At 39.4% G+C, this 19,291-nt stretch overlaps 2 protein-coding genes across 2 annotated transcripts in view; one reads left to right on the top strand and one right to left on the bottom strand.

Moving 5' to 3' along the window:
* rbp2b (retinol binding protein 2b, cellular) overlaps positions 1-19,291 on the bottom strand; it is a 232,898-nt gene that overhangs the window by 149,828 nt on the left and 63,779 nt on the right. The window lies entirely within an intron of this gene.
* The window catches only part of clstn2a (calsyntenin 2a), a 165,767-nt gene that overhangs the window by 121,753 nt on the left and 24,723 nt on the right, over positions 1-19,291 (top strand). The window contains exons 6-9 of the mRNA XM_074650901.1: positions 2,346-2,495; positions 5,527-5,712; positions 7,028-7,285; positions 9,185-9,306. Coding sequence (XP_074507002.1) covers positions 2,346-2,495; positions 5,527-5,712; positions 7,028-7,285; positions 9,185-9,306 — 716 coding nt within the window. The remainder of the gene's footprint in view (positions 1-2,345; positions 2,496-5,526; positions 5,713-7,027; positions 7,286-9,184; positions 9,307-19,291) is intronic.

The following is a 19,291-nucleotide window of genomic DNA, read 5'->3' as shown; positions in this document are numbered from 1 at the left end:
TCTCTTTTCTGTACTGCTGTGCTCTGAACGGATTCCTTCTGTGCACCTTCTCTCCTCTGGCCTCCCCTCTTCTTCTCTCTTTTCATCTCTTCTGCTCTCCTCTCCGACAGCAATCAGAGTGACAGCCAAGCCTCCAGATGCAAACAACAAAAATAGCTTCAGTTGTCCTCATAGGTCTAGAGACAGACTGTGAATGACTGATGCAAAAAAAAATCTTTGACAAACTAAGAATATTTCATTGCTTTGAAGCCTGCTGTTTATCTTGAGGAACATCTGTATCCGTCTCACATATAAATAATGTGTTTAATCATCAACTAGAAATATTTTAGTCCTGGTTTCTTTCTGCTCTGATGTTCTTCGAGATGTGCAGCAATAGTTGCAACCAGCAACTCGCTCTGTAGTTGTCATTGTGGGACACAGCAATAAAGACTCTATGAACCTCACTGCTACATTGTTAACAATTAGCTCAGTCAGTAAAACATACTGTTGGATTATTGCAACCAGTCTTCCTGGTGAACCAATTCAGCCCTAATATTTTTACATGCTCGCTGTTCTCCTCAAAACACGTGGATCTACACACATTTACAGTTTTCATAACTGCTTATATTATTATTATTATACACATTTACTATAATCATACTGCAAGTTTCCAAAACAGTAAACACTTAAACCCACACATCTCTCACTTTAAACACAACATGAAACACAGCCTGAAATATTTTTTTTTGAATCTCAATTCATTCTGATTAGAGAAATACAAAATATTTCACTACTATAAAAATTAATGAATCAGTTACTGCAATCTTTTGCCTTTAAAAACAGCAAAGAGTTGCAGCTTAATACCAAAACATGCTTGACAAAGCTTGTGTCTAAAGCCCTATTCGCACAGGACTAGTATTACCTGGGGACCTCTAGTCATTTGTATTAATTCTGTGATCTTAATCCTGTGCGAATCTGCCATGTCTGTAATTTGTCAAGTAAAAATTTCACCACAAATGACCTACCATATTTCGGCAAACACAGAGGTCATGTGAGGATATTAGTTCCATGCAAATCGGCATCCTGTAATTTGGGGTTGTATGCAAGGTTTGGCAATAATATATGAAAGTTTTGACGGCTCATCTCGCTACACAGTATGGAGACTCATTTGCACGTGCACCGGAGCAAGAGTGAATATTACGTAAATAGGCCTATATAATATTCTATAACAATAAATATAAATATTGTAAAGTATAACAACCTTAATATAATCAGATGTTACGCAGAGCCTCGACATCATATCCAGGATCAGTGAATTGGAGTAAAATATGATGATACAATGATCTTGAATAGTTAAGGTTAGGCATTGATCTTGAATAGTTAAGGTTAGAATAGGTCGTCGGGCAGCGAGTCTCGCAAGAATTTTTGCACGACCCTTTTGTCGTGCAAATGCGCCACACGAACCACAGATGTGGGGGGGTCATTTCTAAATCACATGAGTTTCCCCTGGTAATACTAGTCCTGTGCAAAAAGGGCTTAAGGCATCCAATTTATAAAATGTCAGGTGATCAATGAAATATACTGGAGTCTCTCTCTCTCTCTCTCTCTGTCTCTCTGTCTGTCTCTCTCTCTCTCTCTCTCTCTCTCTCTCTCTCTCTCTCTCTCTCTCTCTCTCTCTCTCTCTCTCTCTCTCTCTCTCTCTCTCTCTCTCTCTCTCTCTCTCTCTCTCTCTCTCTCTCTCTCTCGGTCTGTGCTTGTTTGTGTGTATTTTCTACTTCTGAAAAATATCCAACCAGAAGCTTGGTGGCCACAGTTGAGTAGACCTCACTCCACCTGGGGCCGCTCTCTTGAAACAAGATTAGTGGGCTACTGTACCTTATCTCAAACTTTGGGCTCAACTGGTCTCATAAAACAAACTCACATGCCCGTAGTATTCTCTGCTGCAAAGCTTACCTGCTCTACCGAGTTCACATCTGTAAACAGCCTACAGTACAAACTAACTACTCTCTGGACAAATGAAGTCACCATCCCTTCAGGATCTCAATGTGGACAAAAGTTTGGCTTTCACAATATTTTTGTGTGATTCCAGAGCAAAAATATTCAACAAAAGCTAGTAGTTCACTAAATACGGGCCCCTGCTAGGTAGCAAATACAGTTTCGCCCAGTGTTAACACAGTGCTTTTGTCACACATACAAACATTCTTCTCTTGGAGATATTTATTGATGCATTTATGATATTTTGTAGTTTTTCCTCAGTAATCCTCAATAAGCAAAGGATTGTGAAAGTGTTTCCTGCTTTATTATTGTCAAACGAGCATAACAGTTTCCAATGAATTATATTTCCTCTTTGTTTTTGTGTCCTTTAGGAAACATCAGAAACACAGAGCGGCTGAGCTATGACAAGCAGCAGAGCTACAAGATTATGGTGACGGCCTTTGACTGTGGTCAGAAGAGAGCGAAGGAGGATGTGGCTGTGCATATTGATGTCAAGCCTGTCTGCAAACCCGGATGGCAAGGTCAGAGATAAAGAAACAGCCACTGAAATACTTTCAAAAATGCCTTCATTTACCTTGTAATCATTAACGGAAATGTACTTATTACTATGCTGGTATAAAGTGCACTGGCATATTGTTTAAACATACTTAATGTGAAGCAATGCCTTTGAAAATTGAGGCAGACGGTGCAGATTTTTAGCATATCCTTCCTCCTGAGGGAATTCTATCTCATTTTAGATTGAAGGTCTCTCGAGGAAATCAGAAGACCTGACAGAAACCTCCAGAGGGAAAGTTGACTGGAGTGTGTGTATGTGTGTGTGTGTCTTTTTCCTCCTTTAACATGCTAGCAGCTTGGCTGGCATTCGAGCCAGCCCGTCTCCCCTGCTGCTTCACCTGTCAGCGCTGACAGCATCTCAGGAGTCAAGCTCACACAGGAATGAAAGAGGAAGACAGAGAAAGATAAGAGGGGAGAGGGGAAAAGGAGGAAGAAAGAGATAGAGAAAGAGCCCAAATGAACTCAGGGGAGGAAAGAGAGAAATGAAGAAGTGAAGATTTTTGCAGTCTTCAAAAAACACGTGACCAAAGAGAGCACTTACTGAAAATGACGTGAATGTCAGTTGTTTAGGCTTTAGGGACACTCATTGAGGGAAATGTCAGTGCATATCCAGAGGGGTGAATGTGCAGAGAGAGAGAGAGAGAGAAAGTTGTCTGAAATGGCATTCAACTTTATGTAAATGCCATCTTCATGTACACCAGAGCTCTGAGGGGCCACTGATTTTAGCACAGTGGGCCTAAAAGAGAAAGATTTTAAGTGCAGTTTTTGATCCAAAACACACAGATTTACAGAAAATCAAACAAACAAAATACCAGCTGGATCTTCTATATTATACTACTACTATATACTACTACTATACATGGATTTTTTTTTTTTTTTTTTTAAAGTTATTTTTTTGGAGAGATTTTTCAAGCATTTTATTGATAGTACAGTGGATAGAGGGAGAGAGAGGAATGACATGCGGAAAGGACCACAGGCCGGATTCGAACCCGGGTCCACCGCTGCTAGGACACAGCCTTGGCAATACATGGGCGCTCGCTCTACCGACTGAGCTAACCAGCCGCCCCTATACATGGATTTTTGATATCCAGATGGTAGTACGGGGTTATCGACTCGCAGCATTTGAATCACAAAGGAACACTTCCTATCATACCCTGCTAACATCCTCATCAATGTTGCATGATTCTTTGCGATTTGGCTCATAAAAGAGGCTTCACTGCATAATCCTGTTGTAAAACCATTAACCTGTCCACCTACACACACACACACACAGGCATGTGCACACACACATTCCTGTACACAATTATGCTGTGAATCCCTTTCACCAACGCGATCCAGAGATTCTTCTACATTGAGAATAGATATAACACCTGGGTAATGAAAGTATAACACCTGGCAACAGGACTGACAGTTACAAGGAGGTCAGCGCCTCTTTCTACCAAGCCTGTCATGTTACCGGCCCTTTCTGTCTCCTTTTGACTCGACACAGGGCAAGAATTCACTAAGAAAATCCCAAGGCTGTGTGGCTGCGTGTCCTCCTTTCAAGACTCACATGCTCATTATGATACCACCTCCAGTAGAACATTAACATACTTTCTGTGGACAGCTCTCATAACAGAAAATACAACAATGTTAGCAACAAGAGGGTTCTTCTGTTAACAGTGTTTAAAAATATATGCTTTTGTTTGCTATGTTTATCACTTGAAATACAAGTGCACATATAAAGTATATACAATCTATGATGAACTCGGGCTGTCAAAATTTGCCAAAACTGACATTTGAATACTCGTTCTAAAAAAACACATCTGTGATGACATCTATTTTTGCCCATTAAACCATGTATGTCCAACCCACCGTGTCCTAACTGTCCACGAGCCACGCAGCCCGATGTTTTGAGTTGAACTTTTGTCGGACACTGTTTGTATTTATTCTGTCGCTCGCTTTGAAAACGCCGCAATGGACGAGGAAAGGCTGATTCGTGAAGTTGGCTGGAAGGAGATTGCCAGGGAGCTGAAAGTTTCCTACTTGCTGTTTGCTCTATTGTATGTCATTTAGAGTAAATATCACAATATAAAATGGTTTTTTTTTAGAATTTACAAACGTCAGAAGATAGTAAGTAGGCTACTCACCCATCTTTTAAATGGTTAGGTCTCCGGTAGTGCTGCTTTTTTTACAGGATCAAATATTAATTTTCGTATTTGAATATCTGTTTCATTACTATTCGAATATATATCTGAATTTAGAATATTCGTGATCACGTCAAATTTGAATTGTATGTCGCTCTGACAGATTTTCTTGTTCTCTCAATTTTAAAATGTGTAAAACAGAACATCTGTAAAATATGAGGCTAATACTGAACCTTCAAAATTAAAAAAAATTAAAAAAGCGCACTAGTCACTAGTAACTAGTAACTCATGGCGGCCGCTCTGCTCTGCGCTCATACAGTGTTTACAGCGGATAATGCCGTCCTGACCAACAGCGCCGCTGCGGAAGCGTAGCACCCACCCTCCGGTTCCCCCCCAGGTTAACACTTCGTTAACGCACCGTCGGCACTGTGTCCGCTGTTTTTACTGTTAGCGTTCTTAGCACCATTAGCTGCTAGCACCATTAGCTGCTAGCCGCTGGCTCAGCAGGCATCATGTTGAGAGCCATGTGGAGCAAATAGATACAGTATGCTCCCAATCTTGCATTTAGTACCTTTAAGTGAAATGTTCGAAAGCACTAACAGGAATATGAGATCTCAGACCAGCTATCTCATTTTTGAAAGGGAGACTGATATGGACCACATCAGGTGTCATTTCACATATAGTAACAATGACATGATGTGTAATTTATTTCTTATGTAATATGAAAAGTGATTTAATTGAAAAACTAGAAACATCAACCATTGTTTACTGTGTGACACCAGGTTACCTGTAATTGCAACGTGTAACACCACTGACATGACTGGATGAAGTATTTACTCTATAAAAACTAAACACATTTTGACCCATAAAGGTTGGAACAAGCGGGTGGACTATGAGCCAGGGACTGGAAGCCGGCAGCTGTTTCCCAAGATGCATTTGGAAACGTGTGGAGGTCCCCTGTCTGGCGTGAAGGCGATGGTAGAGCTACAGACCAATCACATCGGGAAAGGTTGCGATCGGGAAACATACTCTGAGAAGTCTCTGCAAAAACTCTGTGGTAAGTAGAGAGAAAGAAGAAGAAGAGAGAAGAGAAATTTGTTTAAGAAGTAGAAGTTCCATGAAATGCCTTGTTGAAATAGTGAAGAGCTATTTAAGAGTTTAAGACTATGAGAGAGCAAAGGGTCATAATAATAATGACAGGCAAGGAAAAATTTAATTCAAAGATGAAATTACCTCTTGACATCCTAGCCTCTGCAGTATATTAATATGCCAATTTCCGGTGTGCCATTTCAATGCAGGAGAATAATTTGAAATAATTGTTTTATTATCAAATTTCCAAACGTCATTCCAACATGTGACGTGTTCATTTTTGCTCCCCATGGCTTTGCACTGTAATATACAGAATACAGTACTGTGTATTACACTGTACAAACAGAATATTAGAAATATTTTTTTTTTATTAGAAAAAAACTATTTTGTGTTGTGCACAATGATAATTTTTAACATGTATTCCTTTTTGACACTTAATTACACCTCATCACTATTAAACTTCTCTAAAAAAGACCAATATGTCAGGTCACATAATCGGGATTTACAGATAACAGTAAGCTGTTGTATAAACTTTGTCTTGTAAATCAATGATTTGCCCTCAAAACATGTGTTGAATTTGGCATATTATTATTTTTTACTGTAGACTGTAAGAAAGAAGTGGACGTAGTCACAGTGACGTCCCCCATTGGTTTGTGGACTGCCATTTTGAAGCCTCTAGTTCGGCATTTTGGTTTTCGCCATAATGTTTTTTGGCCGACAACATGTTTTTTTGCAACAAAGGGTGTAGCTAAGTACAACCAAATGCTGAATAAGACATTTTTAGGCGACCAAAAAGGTTATAATTAACTTTCATGAACTGAAAACACACTGTGAAAGGGTTAAAGTTCTAAGACGAAAACACAGACAACGCCGTGGTAGTGACCTGTCAATCACAAGGTAGCCACGCCCTAAAGCATACCCTGCTTTATGGTCTATTTGATTTTGAATTGAGTACATGATGCATGTTGGCAACTGTAAGTTTCATGTAAGAAGATTCTGTTAGTAGCCATGGCTATGCGACATGAGCCATAACAAATGGCCAGTAATATCAGATTACGACAGATATATTCACCACTTCTAAACTGATTCACAGAGTTATATTTGTTTAATCCAGGATTCTCACATACACAAACAATATTAGGTCTTGAACCGATGTATGCTGACTTCTGCTACTCTGAGAGATCACATAGGAAAAAGAAAGCTCTGGAAAAGCAGTTTCTCTGCAGGTTGATTCTCTGTGCAGCCGTCCTGACAGTCTCGTATCTTGTGATTGGCACATCCAGGTGCAGCATCAGGCAGCATGGACCTGCTCCCTGCCCCCAGCCCTTCCACAAACTGGACGGCGTCTCTGCTGACTGACAGCGGCCGCGACAGCGACCTCATCTACAGATTCGACGGACATCAGGCCGCTAATGTTCCAGATCATGTTGTGCCCCAAAACCTGACAGACCAGTTCACCATAGCAACATGGATGAAACACGGGCCCAGTCCAGGACTCAGAGCTGAGAAGGAGACCTTGCTGTGTAACTCTGACAAGACTGGTGAGGAAACAACTTCACACGTGCTCACTGTTAAGATGTACAGAGAGGTAAAATTTGACCAACTGGAACAAAAAGTATTATATTTTAGAAACATTTATGCTACTTTAGGAGTACTGGAAACTACTTTTTTCTTCTTCTTCTTACATACCATTTTACACTTTGATTTCCTAGTGTCCTCAGCATTTGAAACATACTACGAACATAATGTGATCCAAAGCATCCTTCCAAAAAATAACAACACAATTAAGCCAGGACTGAAGCCCGCAATGGCAAATGTTCTTTGAAACTTTAAACTTTTCCCCCCACTGCATATCTGAACTGAGCTGTGTGAACTGTGTAATTGAGCAAGCCATCTGCACATTGCACGCTCTCACAATGGTCTCACAGATGGCTTATTAGTCTACGAAATGTGTAGTCTGATCTTGTAATGCAAAACTGCAGACTGGTTCGTGTTAAACCATCAGAATCTTATAAACCCTTTTTTTTCCATTTGCAACTTTTGGCGTAAGGATGTGAATGGTACCAGAAGGCTCAATGTGAGGGCCAGATCACCAATACTCATGTATTGTATCCCGTCATTGGTCTGGCTGGGCCTGGTGATATCAAGGATGGGACAAAAGATAGGGACAAAATAACTATTATGATCATTATTTACATCTTGATATCAACATGGCAGTATAATTATCAAATTACCTTTTATCAGAAGGTCAAAACTTATACTTACATTCTTCATTCTGAGATTTTCATCCTTTATTTTTTGTTTAATATTAGTATTCAAGAGTTCACACTGGTGCTGTGTATTGGCAAGAATCTGGCGATAGGATACGTATCATGATACAGGGGTTACGGTTCAATATATTGCAATATATTGTGATACTGTAAGCAAGGTGATAATTGCGATTTTTTAAATCTAATTTTTCGGAAAACTGTCAGTATAAAGAACACACCACCATATGCATAAAAAAAGTTTACTTTTTTATGCAATCAGAACAGAAGGATCTGCATTTGCATTTATCACAGCCCCTGTAACATCCAACATCATAGCACTACTTTTAAAGGGTACATAAACTGATCATAGAAACTATTAATTAAAAAAATTTGACACAGTGTCTTTGAGAATCAATACAGTATACGAAACATGATATTGTGATATTCAATATTTTTGATATTTTCTTACACCCCTAGTTCACACTGTGACAGATTTGAGCTAAATTAGATGTACTATCGAGACATCTAATTTCTTTTTCCACATATTAGAATTGCTTAATAGTGGTGAAAGCTCTGTAATAACTTTATTTTTTACAAACTGAATGATCTTAATTGACATTATTGCTTTGACGTTTTAAAAAGCAGTTAGATGCGAAGGGAGCATTTCCGTTTCCATTTTAGAAACTCTAAAGTCAAGAAAGACGAGCAACGGCTCATCACTGTGGAGTTGTATTTAGAAGAAAATCTGTTGCACAGCCCACACCTCATCCCACCTCGAGCTGATTCAGTGTATTATAAAAGCAGAACAAGTGGGACTCACCTTTCATTTCATTGCCATCTTACACAGACACCAGTCGATAATGAAAAAAAAATAGACATACGCGCAGCATGCACTCTGTGACCACACTTTCGGGCATGCTGACAGCGATGTTTTGATGTGGCGAACCAATCTGAGGTAGCTGAAAAGAGTTTAGTCTTACAACTGTGCTATAATGTGTGACATGTTTTGGATGATCCCAGAAAGAAATCAATAAGAAGACCTTAAGGAGCAGGTGCATCAGTTTATTGTCCTCGAGGTAGAGGGCATGATCTTGTTGATTCATACACTGCATAATGTAGGAATATGTTTAACTGTTTGCATGCATTTGTGCATTTGTGTGACCGTGCATGTTTGTGGTCTCCCCGTTGCAGAAATGAACCGCCACCATTACTCTCTGTATGTCCACAACTGCCGCCTGGTGTTCCTGCTCAGAAGAGATTTCACTCAGGTCGACACTTTCAGACCTGCCGAGTTCCACTGGAAACTGGAGCAGGTGAGGAGTGTGTGTGTGTGTGAGAGAGAGTTTGTCTGCATCCTATTTGAGTGCGAGCATAGATTCAGGGTGATTTTCTACAGCAGGTGAAGGGCTATCATTATTTGTGTAGTGAAAGGAGAGGCTCTCCATTGTAATTACCGGAGGCCCTCCATCACTTTCTTCTGCCCGCTGCAGGAGATAAGAGGGTAGAAGACACTGTTATCCTATGCACACACACACATACACACACACATAGACACAAACATAGACCCAAAGTGGAAAGTCTGTTTAGTTTTGGGTAATGGCTCAGCCAGCAGCAGATCTCTATTATCTGTCATGCTTCTGGAGAGTTGTTGAACTAATTTGCAGTTTACTGTTTCAGTCCTTTGAAAGGAAGAAAAATGCACCTCATGAAGTTGCTTCAGCTAGAAATATGCATACAATAATATTTCTCTCTGAATGTTGTTTTTCTTACTGTAATTATCCTGCAGATGTACACAATGATACTGTAAATAACCTCTGCATTTCACAACACATTATGCACAGCAGGCAGGTATTATATCGGAACATAAAGATAAAAAGTTTTGGTCCTCAATGTGACATCTGTTTTAGCCCCCTCCCTTGAAGACATTACAATGCAGGGTGAGACCAGTGACTGTGGAGCTGAAAGTCTTGCTCAAGGACACCTCAGTGAGGTGGACGCTTGAATGAGAATCACTCGGCTGAAGGGCGTCTAGTCACTCTAGCTCACCAGGCTCTCGCTGAGTAGAGAAAACCCTACTTTAAAAAGAAAAGAAAATCCTCGCAGTTAAAATTATTTCCTTGGGAATCTCCCCTTTCCACAGACTCTCCCCAGCTCACTAATAATGGATGGTAGATGTGAATCTAATCTAATCGTTTACCCCTGGGACACAGCATGTGTACAACTCATACTGAAATCATTAGAAGATGCTTTATAATTACAGCAAGCTCACTAAGCAGATTATAAGAGATTTGTATTCGGGTATTGCTGTGTATGTGTGCACATACACTAGCTTTATTTATTTATTTATTTATTTATTTATTTGTCCTTTTTTTCTTTGTTTGCCCGCCACCACCACCTTCCTTCGGAGGACTAAATTTACTTTGTTTTCATTCTTTTTCAAATTAATAACCAAAGAAGGAAAATAAAAGTGTTAATACTAATGATAGTCATAATCTTCGTCAAACCATATTACTTAAAGAAAAAAAAAAGGCAGGGGCAAATAAGCTGACAACAACAACGACAAAATCATTCAAGAGTGGACATGGACACACGTATGTAAACAGACTAATATTAGAAATAACAGAAAACAAGGTACTGACAGACATAGAACAGAGACTTAAAGAATAAAGCCATACTTTAGTTTTGAATTTATCCAGTTTATTGCATTTTTTCATCTTGCACTGAAAAATTTCACCCAAGGCTCAGGTTTCTTGAGTTATGCAGTCAATCCTTGTGCGCATGCAAACATCCCAATTTCCTTGCCATCTGTGCTGGTGTGAGCCTTCCAACCAGGTGGTTGTTTGTTCTCGGTCAAAGGTAGATTGAAAAGTGTTTTTCTCAGTCCAGTGTTTTCTCCTGAGATCCACAGAGGTGGATGTGACAAAGAGAAGGGCAGCCTAGTAGCAGACTGCTGAGTTTTCTTAGCAAACAAGCAAACAACCTCAAGACTTAGTTCTATTTCAGTCTCGCTTCCTCTTATTCTCTCTCTCTGTTTCTTATCATCTTTCCCTTATTCTGTCTCTCATTCTCTCCCACTCACATAGTACACAGTACGTAGATAACGGGGATCCCGTTTGCTCCTTTTTTTTGGATCTTGCGAAGGACCACGGAAGAAGCATGCAGTGCAGTCAAAGGGAATATGTGATGAGTTACTCACCAGTACTCATCACTTGTGCAGACACTCTCATTAAATATAAATGGAAACTGGTCTGAAATACCAGAGGTTAATGAGAGGAATGACATCATTAGGAGCACAATTGGGCAGAGTGAAGGGAAAAAAAATACTCTGTGATCATCAATCTGTGTTGTACAGTGCAGTTTGGTGTACTCATCTTTGCGTAATATGCTTTTTTAAGGTAGTGACTCATGAAAACATGTCTTGTAGCTGGATTTCACTATTGACTGAAGGCTACTGCCAAAAGAGAAACTGGTGTCTCTACCTCTGTTTTCAATGGATTTCGGCCTCTGTTGTTGTTGAATCTTGGTGCAAAATGGTGAGTCTAGAAAGAAACTTTTGGAATCTGAAAAACCGACATCAAAATCTGATGTGTGCCCTGAAGCAGCACATGGTATTTTACATCAAAGAGAAGTGATCACAGTGTCTTTGAAAACAGCCGCAGACCTCTACAAATAAAAATTCTATTTGGATTTTTTTTAAGATGCTAGAAGGTTTAGTGGACTGTATAACTAAAGTGAAAATGAAGGCACATTAATCTTTTAAAATATTCTTTTATTTTAAATTGATGACCATCAGCCATAACCAACAATATAGTTATGGTTTCTTAACTGTATTTCATAAGATACGTTGAAATTCTTCTTAAATGCATTATCAGCTTTTATCAGCAAAAGAATAAAATTATTATTGAATGGTCTATAACAGAGGACCTCAAACTTTTTGGGGCCAGGGACCCCTTAAAGGGGAGAAACATTACTGCTGTATAAAGTGCATTGCACTGAGGGATTAGTAGTGCCATGGACTATGATTTATTCCATTGTGGGAATTTTTTTGATTGCACTGTAAATCGGATACATTTCCCACTAAATATTCCGACACTCACATTATATGGCATGATATGACAGTAATATAGTATACTATATGGTAGTCAGGGATTTCTGACATCAGTAGGGCTGCACAATTAAATGAAATTTTATCGAAATCACAATATGGCCTACTGCAATTTTCAACAAACTAAACACAATGCTAGATCACAATATAATGTTTTATATATATGTAATTAGTTCTTAGGTCTCTCTTGTAAAAGAGATCTTGATCTTAATGACACTCCCTGAATAACTTTTGTCTCTTTTGTGATTTTTTTTAACTTTACGTTATGCGTTGTTTTACTACTGTAACTATTTACATGTCATATTAATACTTTCTTATTCAGTATCTCTATTAATAACTTGACTAAACAAAAGGCAATTTAAGGGTTAAGAGCTACAACTTAATGTAGCCTTTTAGTTAATAATGAGGACAAGCTCAGCGAGTAATAGAGAGTGTTGAGAAAGGATTGTGGTGGGTAGAGGGGAGAAGGAGGAGAGGTAACTGGGGTGTCACAGCTGCTTCTTACTGTCCTTGTTCCTCCAGCACTTAGAAAGGACACTCAATGGCTTCCGCAGCAACTCCATTTAGCTCTATTGATTTTGCAATTCTCACCCCGAGAGGGGAGGGATGAAAGGAAGCTGGCAAAGAGAGGGTGAGAGAAAGAGGCTTCCATTTTCCACGACGATCGAACACACTGAAGGAATGTCTCATCTGACAGAAACCTTCACACACACATCTACAAGCACTGACGTATTTTATGAGTGTGTATGTGGCCTCAACCATGCAAACACATACAGGATGCCTATTTTGCGTCCTCTTTTTCAGCTTTGGTAATTGGAGTAGGGGATGGATCTCTACGCACATTATTCACTCTCCTTGAGTCTAGTAAGTCTATCAGTTCAGTCCAGCTGTTCACAAGACATTCACTCACAGTCAAAACATCCGATTCAAATCAAGATTCATTCTTCTAAAGTCCTGTAAGCCAACAATGGTAGCAATGGGTCAAACAAGCAAACAAAGTCACAGGAGAGAGGGAAAAGTGGATGAAGAAGAAGTCATTATCTGGGTCTTTTTATACTATATCTACAATTCAAGTTTGAACAGCTTTCTAAGTTTTCCCAGCATAGTAAGAGAAAGAACAAGTGTGCGTGTGTGATGTGGCATTGATTTAAACCCGTACAAATGAGATGTTATTTACTCACAGCAGGGTCCTTACAGATAGAGTAGGAAATAAATCTATGCTAACAGAAGGGTGAGAGTCGAGACAAACACACTGCTTTTTTTTCCACCGATTTTTTTATATCTGAGATTTTAAAAGCCAAAGATGTATTTGTGTTGGCAGCTGTTTCACAGCAATCCAAGATAACTGTACTATTGACGGGAAAGATAATGTGTTGTGAATCACAGATAAACTTTCCAATTTCACCAATTACGCTGCTGGAGACAGCTGCAGACCCACGCTATTTATCATTTATGTCAGGGTTCGATTGTCGGGACTGAATGTCGGAGTAGCACAAAATCGCCCTCATTGCTTGTCTGTACAGCATCTACAATTATCTGCCTTATCTGCCTGCTATTACCATGCATGTTGTGCCGCAGCGTGTTCTCTGTCCTGTGTTGATTAGAAGGCTCCCTTTGTTTCTGAGGAGATTAATTGGATGGTGTTAGTGTTGTGTGTGTGTGTGTGTGTGTGTGTGTGTGTGTGTGTGTGTGTGTGTGTGTGTGTATGTGTGTGTGTTGCTTCTCTGCCTGTTTGTTGTAGATACCAGGAGAGATTGAAGTGCCTATTCAGAGAGTGATTTAGTTCCACCTCAAACAAGAGAGACTAACTGATGAATGTTTCAGTCTAATTAAATTTGTAATTCATCAGTGCTTTTGTTGTATAGAATGCAGTTATCAGTATAGCAGTGCATTACATCAGAGTACGTTGTTAAAGGTCAAAGCAAAAAATATCAGGAGTGAGAGCACAAGAGGGACGTGTTTGTTTACTACATAGGTTTGGAAAAAAGTGTAAAATTATCTTGTAATAGTTCAACCCGGTCTCACGGGAAGGCGTATAAATAGCACGACATTACACGGACATTTTGCTTGTAATGAGGACGTATTTTTGTCTTTTTGCGTGTCATTTGTACGCCATGCAACAAAACTACGGCAACGTCCGCAGCTAGGTTTATGCAACAAAACCACTTAGTTAGCTTTACGAAAAATTTCATGGGTGGCCATAAAATAAGTACATAAACTAAGTAATTTAGGTAGGGAAACAATGTAACATAAGTACGGGAAACATGACAAAAACGTCATTAAAAAACATGTGACAAACGTCACTAACGTCACTTACATAACAAAACGAAACACAGCTCTCGAACACCAGTCTACTGGTTAAAGGTCTTGTGTTTGTTGGACCTGTCCACCTCCCCTCCTGCCCACCATAAGCGCTCTTTTCCCCGTTTTTTATTTTACGTTACTAACTCTGAGTGTAGCATATTTACATGAATGCTTTTACATTGCAGTCAATACAGAAATGACGTACAAATGACACGCCAAAAGCAAGAAAGGCATTCTTATTGTACACTTGTGCATTATCGTGGCATTCATACACCTTTCGTGTGAACGGGCTGAATAGCTGGATGGGAATTTTCAAAAACATCTATTTGAAATGTCATGTCTTTTGTTGCATGAAAGACTTCTTTCAGTCAGCATCATGTGTTCTCTGACGTTACTTTACTTTTCCGGATTAATACTGTTTGCTATGAATCACTCTAATTTTTGCAAGTCACCCTCACAAGGTCTCAGTATGCAGCATACTTGTTATAAAAGAGAGCACAAACTGGCAATGATGAAACACACATTTTTCACTTTTCTTTGAAAGCAAGACATAAAACAAGACAAAGAGCAACTGAGAAGATATTGAGCATCGCCTCAAGCGTATACATCTTCTCTGTGCGTTTTTTTGTTTTTTTCTAGCTTCTATTTTTCAAATGACCTCATTTGAGAGCTCAGCTGTACTTTGTCTGCTTTAGGCGCTTCCTGTGTTACCGCTATGTAGAGCTGTTGCATCTCACTAAATGTATATGTCTATGCAGTGTGAGTGTGTGGGGTGAGACTACAGTGTTTGTATGTGTAAGAGGCAGGGGGTTTATGTCACTATCTGATACTTATAGACCACTTAGCAGACACGCTGAGTGACAAGCATCCCGTCAGCATACTAATGTATTGACAGCTTGTTTCTTCCATCTCTTTATTTTCTATTTTCTCTCACTCCATCCCTCTAACCGTCTGTCTCACTGCTTCTATTCTCCGCTGTCTCTAACTCCCACCTTTACCTTAGCCAAGAAAAGGCTTTTCACGCTGACCTTAAAGGTACAACTTAAATAATTCACTGACATTATATCGCTGCATTAAACTTTAAGTTATAACTGGTGAGAATTAATTTTCAATTCAGACAAACGGGCAAAGAGATTTAAAAAATCTTGCAGCAAAACACAATTTCAAAGCAGACATGTTATTTAATCTTTTGTCTCACATCTCTCTTTGTTTAGCTTTTTCAGTCGTGTCACTGACATGAATCAAATATTGCAGGTAGCCTCCCTTTATCAACATTCTCTGAACTCAACTGAAAGTTAACCTTGATGCAATTTTTTATATTTAATTTCTTTCTACGAAACATCATTGGGACGTTAGTTCTTACAGTTGTGAGTGTTACATACATGGCCTGCATGACAGTGTACTGCATCTTACATTGGGTTTGTGCCCAACAGAAATGAGCTGCATTATTATGACATGTGTTTTATGTACATGCTTTTGAGCATGTTAGCAAATCTCTTTTCTTTTCTTTCTTTCTTTTACTGTTTTTTCTTTTCTTTTTCTCTTTCTTTTACTATCCTTGTCATTCCCTACCACCACCACTCTGACAGATAATAGGCTTGCATCAATAATGCAGTGCCACAACAGTGGCAGAAGAGAGGAGAGCAGAGGAGAGCAGAGGAATGTGAATAGGAACAAAGGAGATGAAAAGAGAAAAGAGGTGCAAGTTAGGAAGGAATTATGAATGGGAGGTGGAGATAGCAGGAGAAGGAAAAACAGAGGAAAGTAGTTCAGACAAAGCGGTATGGAACAGGATAGATGAGAAGAGGAGGAAAGGAGGGTAGTGGTGCCTAAAGGCAAAATTTCAGATTTCCTGAATTTGCGGATGCTAAATCCACAGAAAGTAAGCCATCAATATGATTGGCGAGGACAACATAAAAAAAAAATGCCATGGCAAAGATTAGTGGTCTTAATGCTTGTCGGGCGCTGTTTGTCAAATACAGTACAACAGAGCTGAACACCATTATATACATTATGTTTTGTATCCATATAAAGAAGTCTCCTCCCATCCCAAACCTCTCCAATGCATCAAAATAAACTTGACCCTATTAAAGGGCTTCTCAGCAGCCAGCAGAATGTCCTCATTATTGTGTTTATGTCAGCAGATTCAAAATGCCCCATATTGCTATCTGTGAAATAGGGGTTGTGTCGTGGTTTTCTCACTAGCATTATGCACAACATACCAATCTAGTTTACTACCTGAATCCTGTAACCTACAGTATGTTCCGCACAAAAGAAGATTTGGGACTCTGCTCTCCTTGTAAGTAGTTGGTCTAAGCGCCTAATTGTTTGCCAGAGATCCTTTGGGTGACAACCTAAATTCAGCCTCCAGACTGTATAGTATTTTCTAGGTCCAATTGGCTCTTAAGATCTTCTTTCTTTCGAACCGATGTATAAGATGTAATAGCCTCTCGTAAATACGCCGGCCCGTAGCAGATTTCCGCAAGATAGACGGGCTTATCTCTAGTGTTTTATTCTCAGCAATAAAACACTGCTATTGCATGGTAATATACTCAACAAGGGGAATCTGGCTCCATAAGGCAGGGTTTAGTCGGCAGCATCTGCAAGCTGAATCTTTATAAGGACCAGAGACAGTAATAGAGGAATGATCAGAAAGTGTCTGGATACCAATTCTACAGTCCTTGATCCTGTCCAACACAGTTATAAAAACAAGGAAGTAATCTATCCCAGACAATAAACCTGAAGGAGGAGAGAGTGTAGTCCTACATCTGAGGGATAGAGCACTCTCCAAATTTAATATATCTATAAAAGGAAGAAATTGTGTACCCTCATTTGGGGTTGTAAGATGAGTGAAACACCTCTCCTGGCCATCTCCTTCCTATTACACCTTTTTCACAGCAGACATTGACTTGTCATAGCAGCATCATTAACGATGGCTCTGATTCATTAAGTTTACCAGTAAACTAGACCAGTGAGTCAGCATGCTTTCCCTGACATGACAAGCCAAATTGTCTGCTATAAAAAAGGTCTTTTTAACAATCCCACACACTCACACATGAATTTTCACTTATTCCTGCTGATAAGACTTCTGCTCAGGTTGATGGGGAGTTATGCTGGGAAATACATGGTGTCAAAAAACAACAATGTTAAAGTAGGAAAAAGCACCGGTGTAAATGATAAATTAAATTAATTTCTCTTACTTTTTTTCCCGTACGAGTGTGCCACGTCAGACAAAACGCTCCTAACTTCAGACAACCGTGTAAATGACCTGTGTAAACATGATGAATGCCACCTGTGCGTAACTGAGAGTGCTTTCATGTGAATTGTAAATTAGTATAATTAATGCCCCTGTCTCTGCCAATATATCAGCATGGCAACACGCTCTCTTCCAAGTCAGCCATGACCTGCCTGGTTACACTTCCCGCTGACCTTATTATATACAGAGACAAATTAACCTTCAATAAGTGCATAATTTATGCTGTTTTGCAGTTTGAGATGTTCATTTTCATATTGTAGTGTTATATTATAGCATCAATGGCCAATTTAAATTAATGATGATATTGTTAGGCTACATGAAAACACTTAGAATTATATTATAATTCGAATTGCAAAGTCAAACAGGATAATGTCAAGATATTTATACGGTATAATTTATATAGGATTTTTTTTTTTTTTTTTTTTTTTTTTCATTATTTGTAATGGAATATACAATCCATTAGTGAAAATGTAGTTTCAGTATCAGGGTCCTGGTGTCGTTATTAGTGACACCTGTGCTTTTCCTACTGCACTATGACAAGTCAAATTGTCTAGCTAAAATGTGTAACAAAACTAAGAGGTCAGTGAGGGAGCGGGCTGTATCTGCTCAGAGTCCTGAGAAGAGGTCTAATCAGGCTTATTAATAATTGAAAGTGCCTTTTGTTGGTGTATCATGAGTGTTAATATACTTTGAGTCAGAAAGATGGGTTTCTTGAAGGACCAATATGTAATATATTCACTGTAATAAATCATAAAATGGGAAAGTAGAACGTAGCAGCGAGCACGTCTCCACATCTTGAACAGTATCGAGTGCCAGGTAGTAGTAAGAACAGAAGAAACAGATCACCGGCACTCACAGATAAACGCTCTCTCTTAGTTTACTCTGGGCAAAAAACAAACACATTTCACGCTGATGGCTTATAACTGAAACACGTTCGTTTTTTTGCCCAGAATAAACTAAGTAAGACCTTTTATCTGTGAGTGCCTATAAATCATAAAATGACCATGATATGTCATCAGATTAAGGAAACATGCTGAATTGAAACACTGGCTTCTCGGACAACAATGCTACAGCCAGTATGTTCTCCTTTGAAATTTCCATAATGATACGTAACGTCTGTTTTTGTTTTTGCTGGCGTGATCCCGCTCACTGCCCATTTCGACACCACGTTGCCACATATGGAACAAATTTTGCACGCAAACACAGCCTTCTGCAGCCATGGAAGCCAGCTAACGAACTGGGTCAACGGAGATAGCGTTAACCCGGATTCTACCCGACCTGAAAAGCTTTGGCACATCTCTCTGTGGTCCGTGTGCAGCTGGGTTATTAAGGCAGCGAGTATTTGAGACACAGCCAGTGAAGTGATTCCGACTACTGCTGGCCAGAGGATAACGCCCTGATGCTAACACATGCTAACTGCCATCAGTCACACCGGAGGAGCGGACTGGCTATGGCTCCAATGTTTTGAATTTGGACGACAGTAAAGTAAATTAAAACACTAGCTGTCAGTGCTACATATGGCTCCTCAAAGTCGTGACAGTATTTTCTGATATTTGATGACATGGTTAATATACCCTTCACATTAGATCACACGTAAAAAGAAAAGTTATTACTTATAAAACACATCTTCTGT

The sequence above is a fragment of the Sebastes fasciatus genome, chromosome 11, assembly GCF_043250625.1.
Source record: "Sebastes fasciatus isolate fSebFas1 chromosome 11, fSebFas1.pri, whole genome shotgun sequence".
In the NCBI taxonomy this organism is placed as follows: Eukaryota; Metazoa; Chordata; class Actinopteri; order Perciformes; family Sebastidae; genus Sebastes; species Sebastes fasciatus.
Note: the sequence above shows the minus strand (reverse complement) of the source record. Positions and strands in the feature narration are given on the sequence as shown.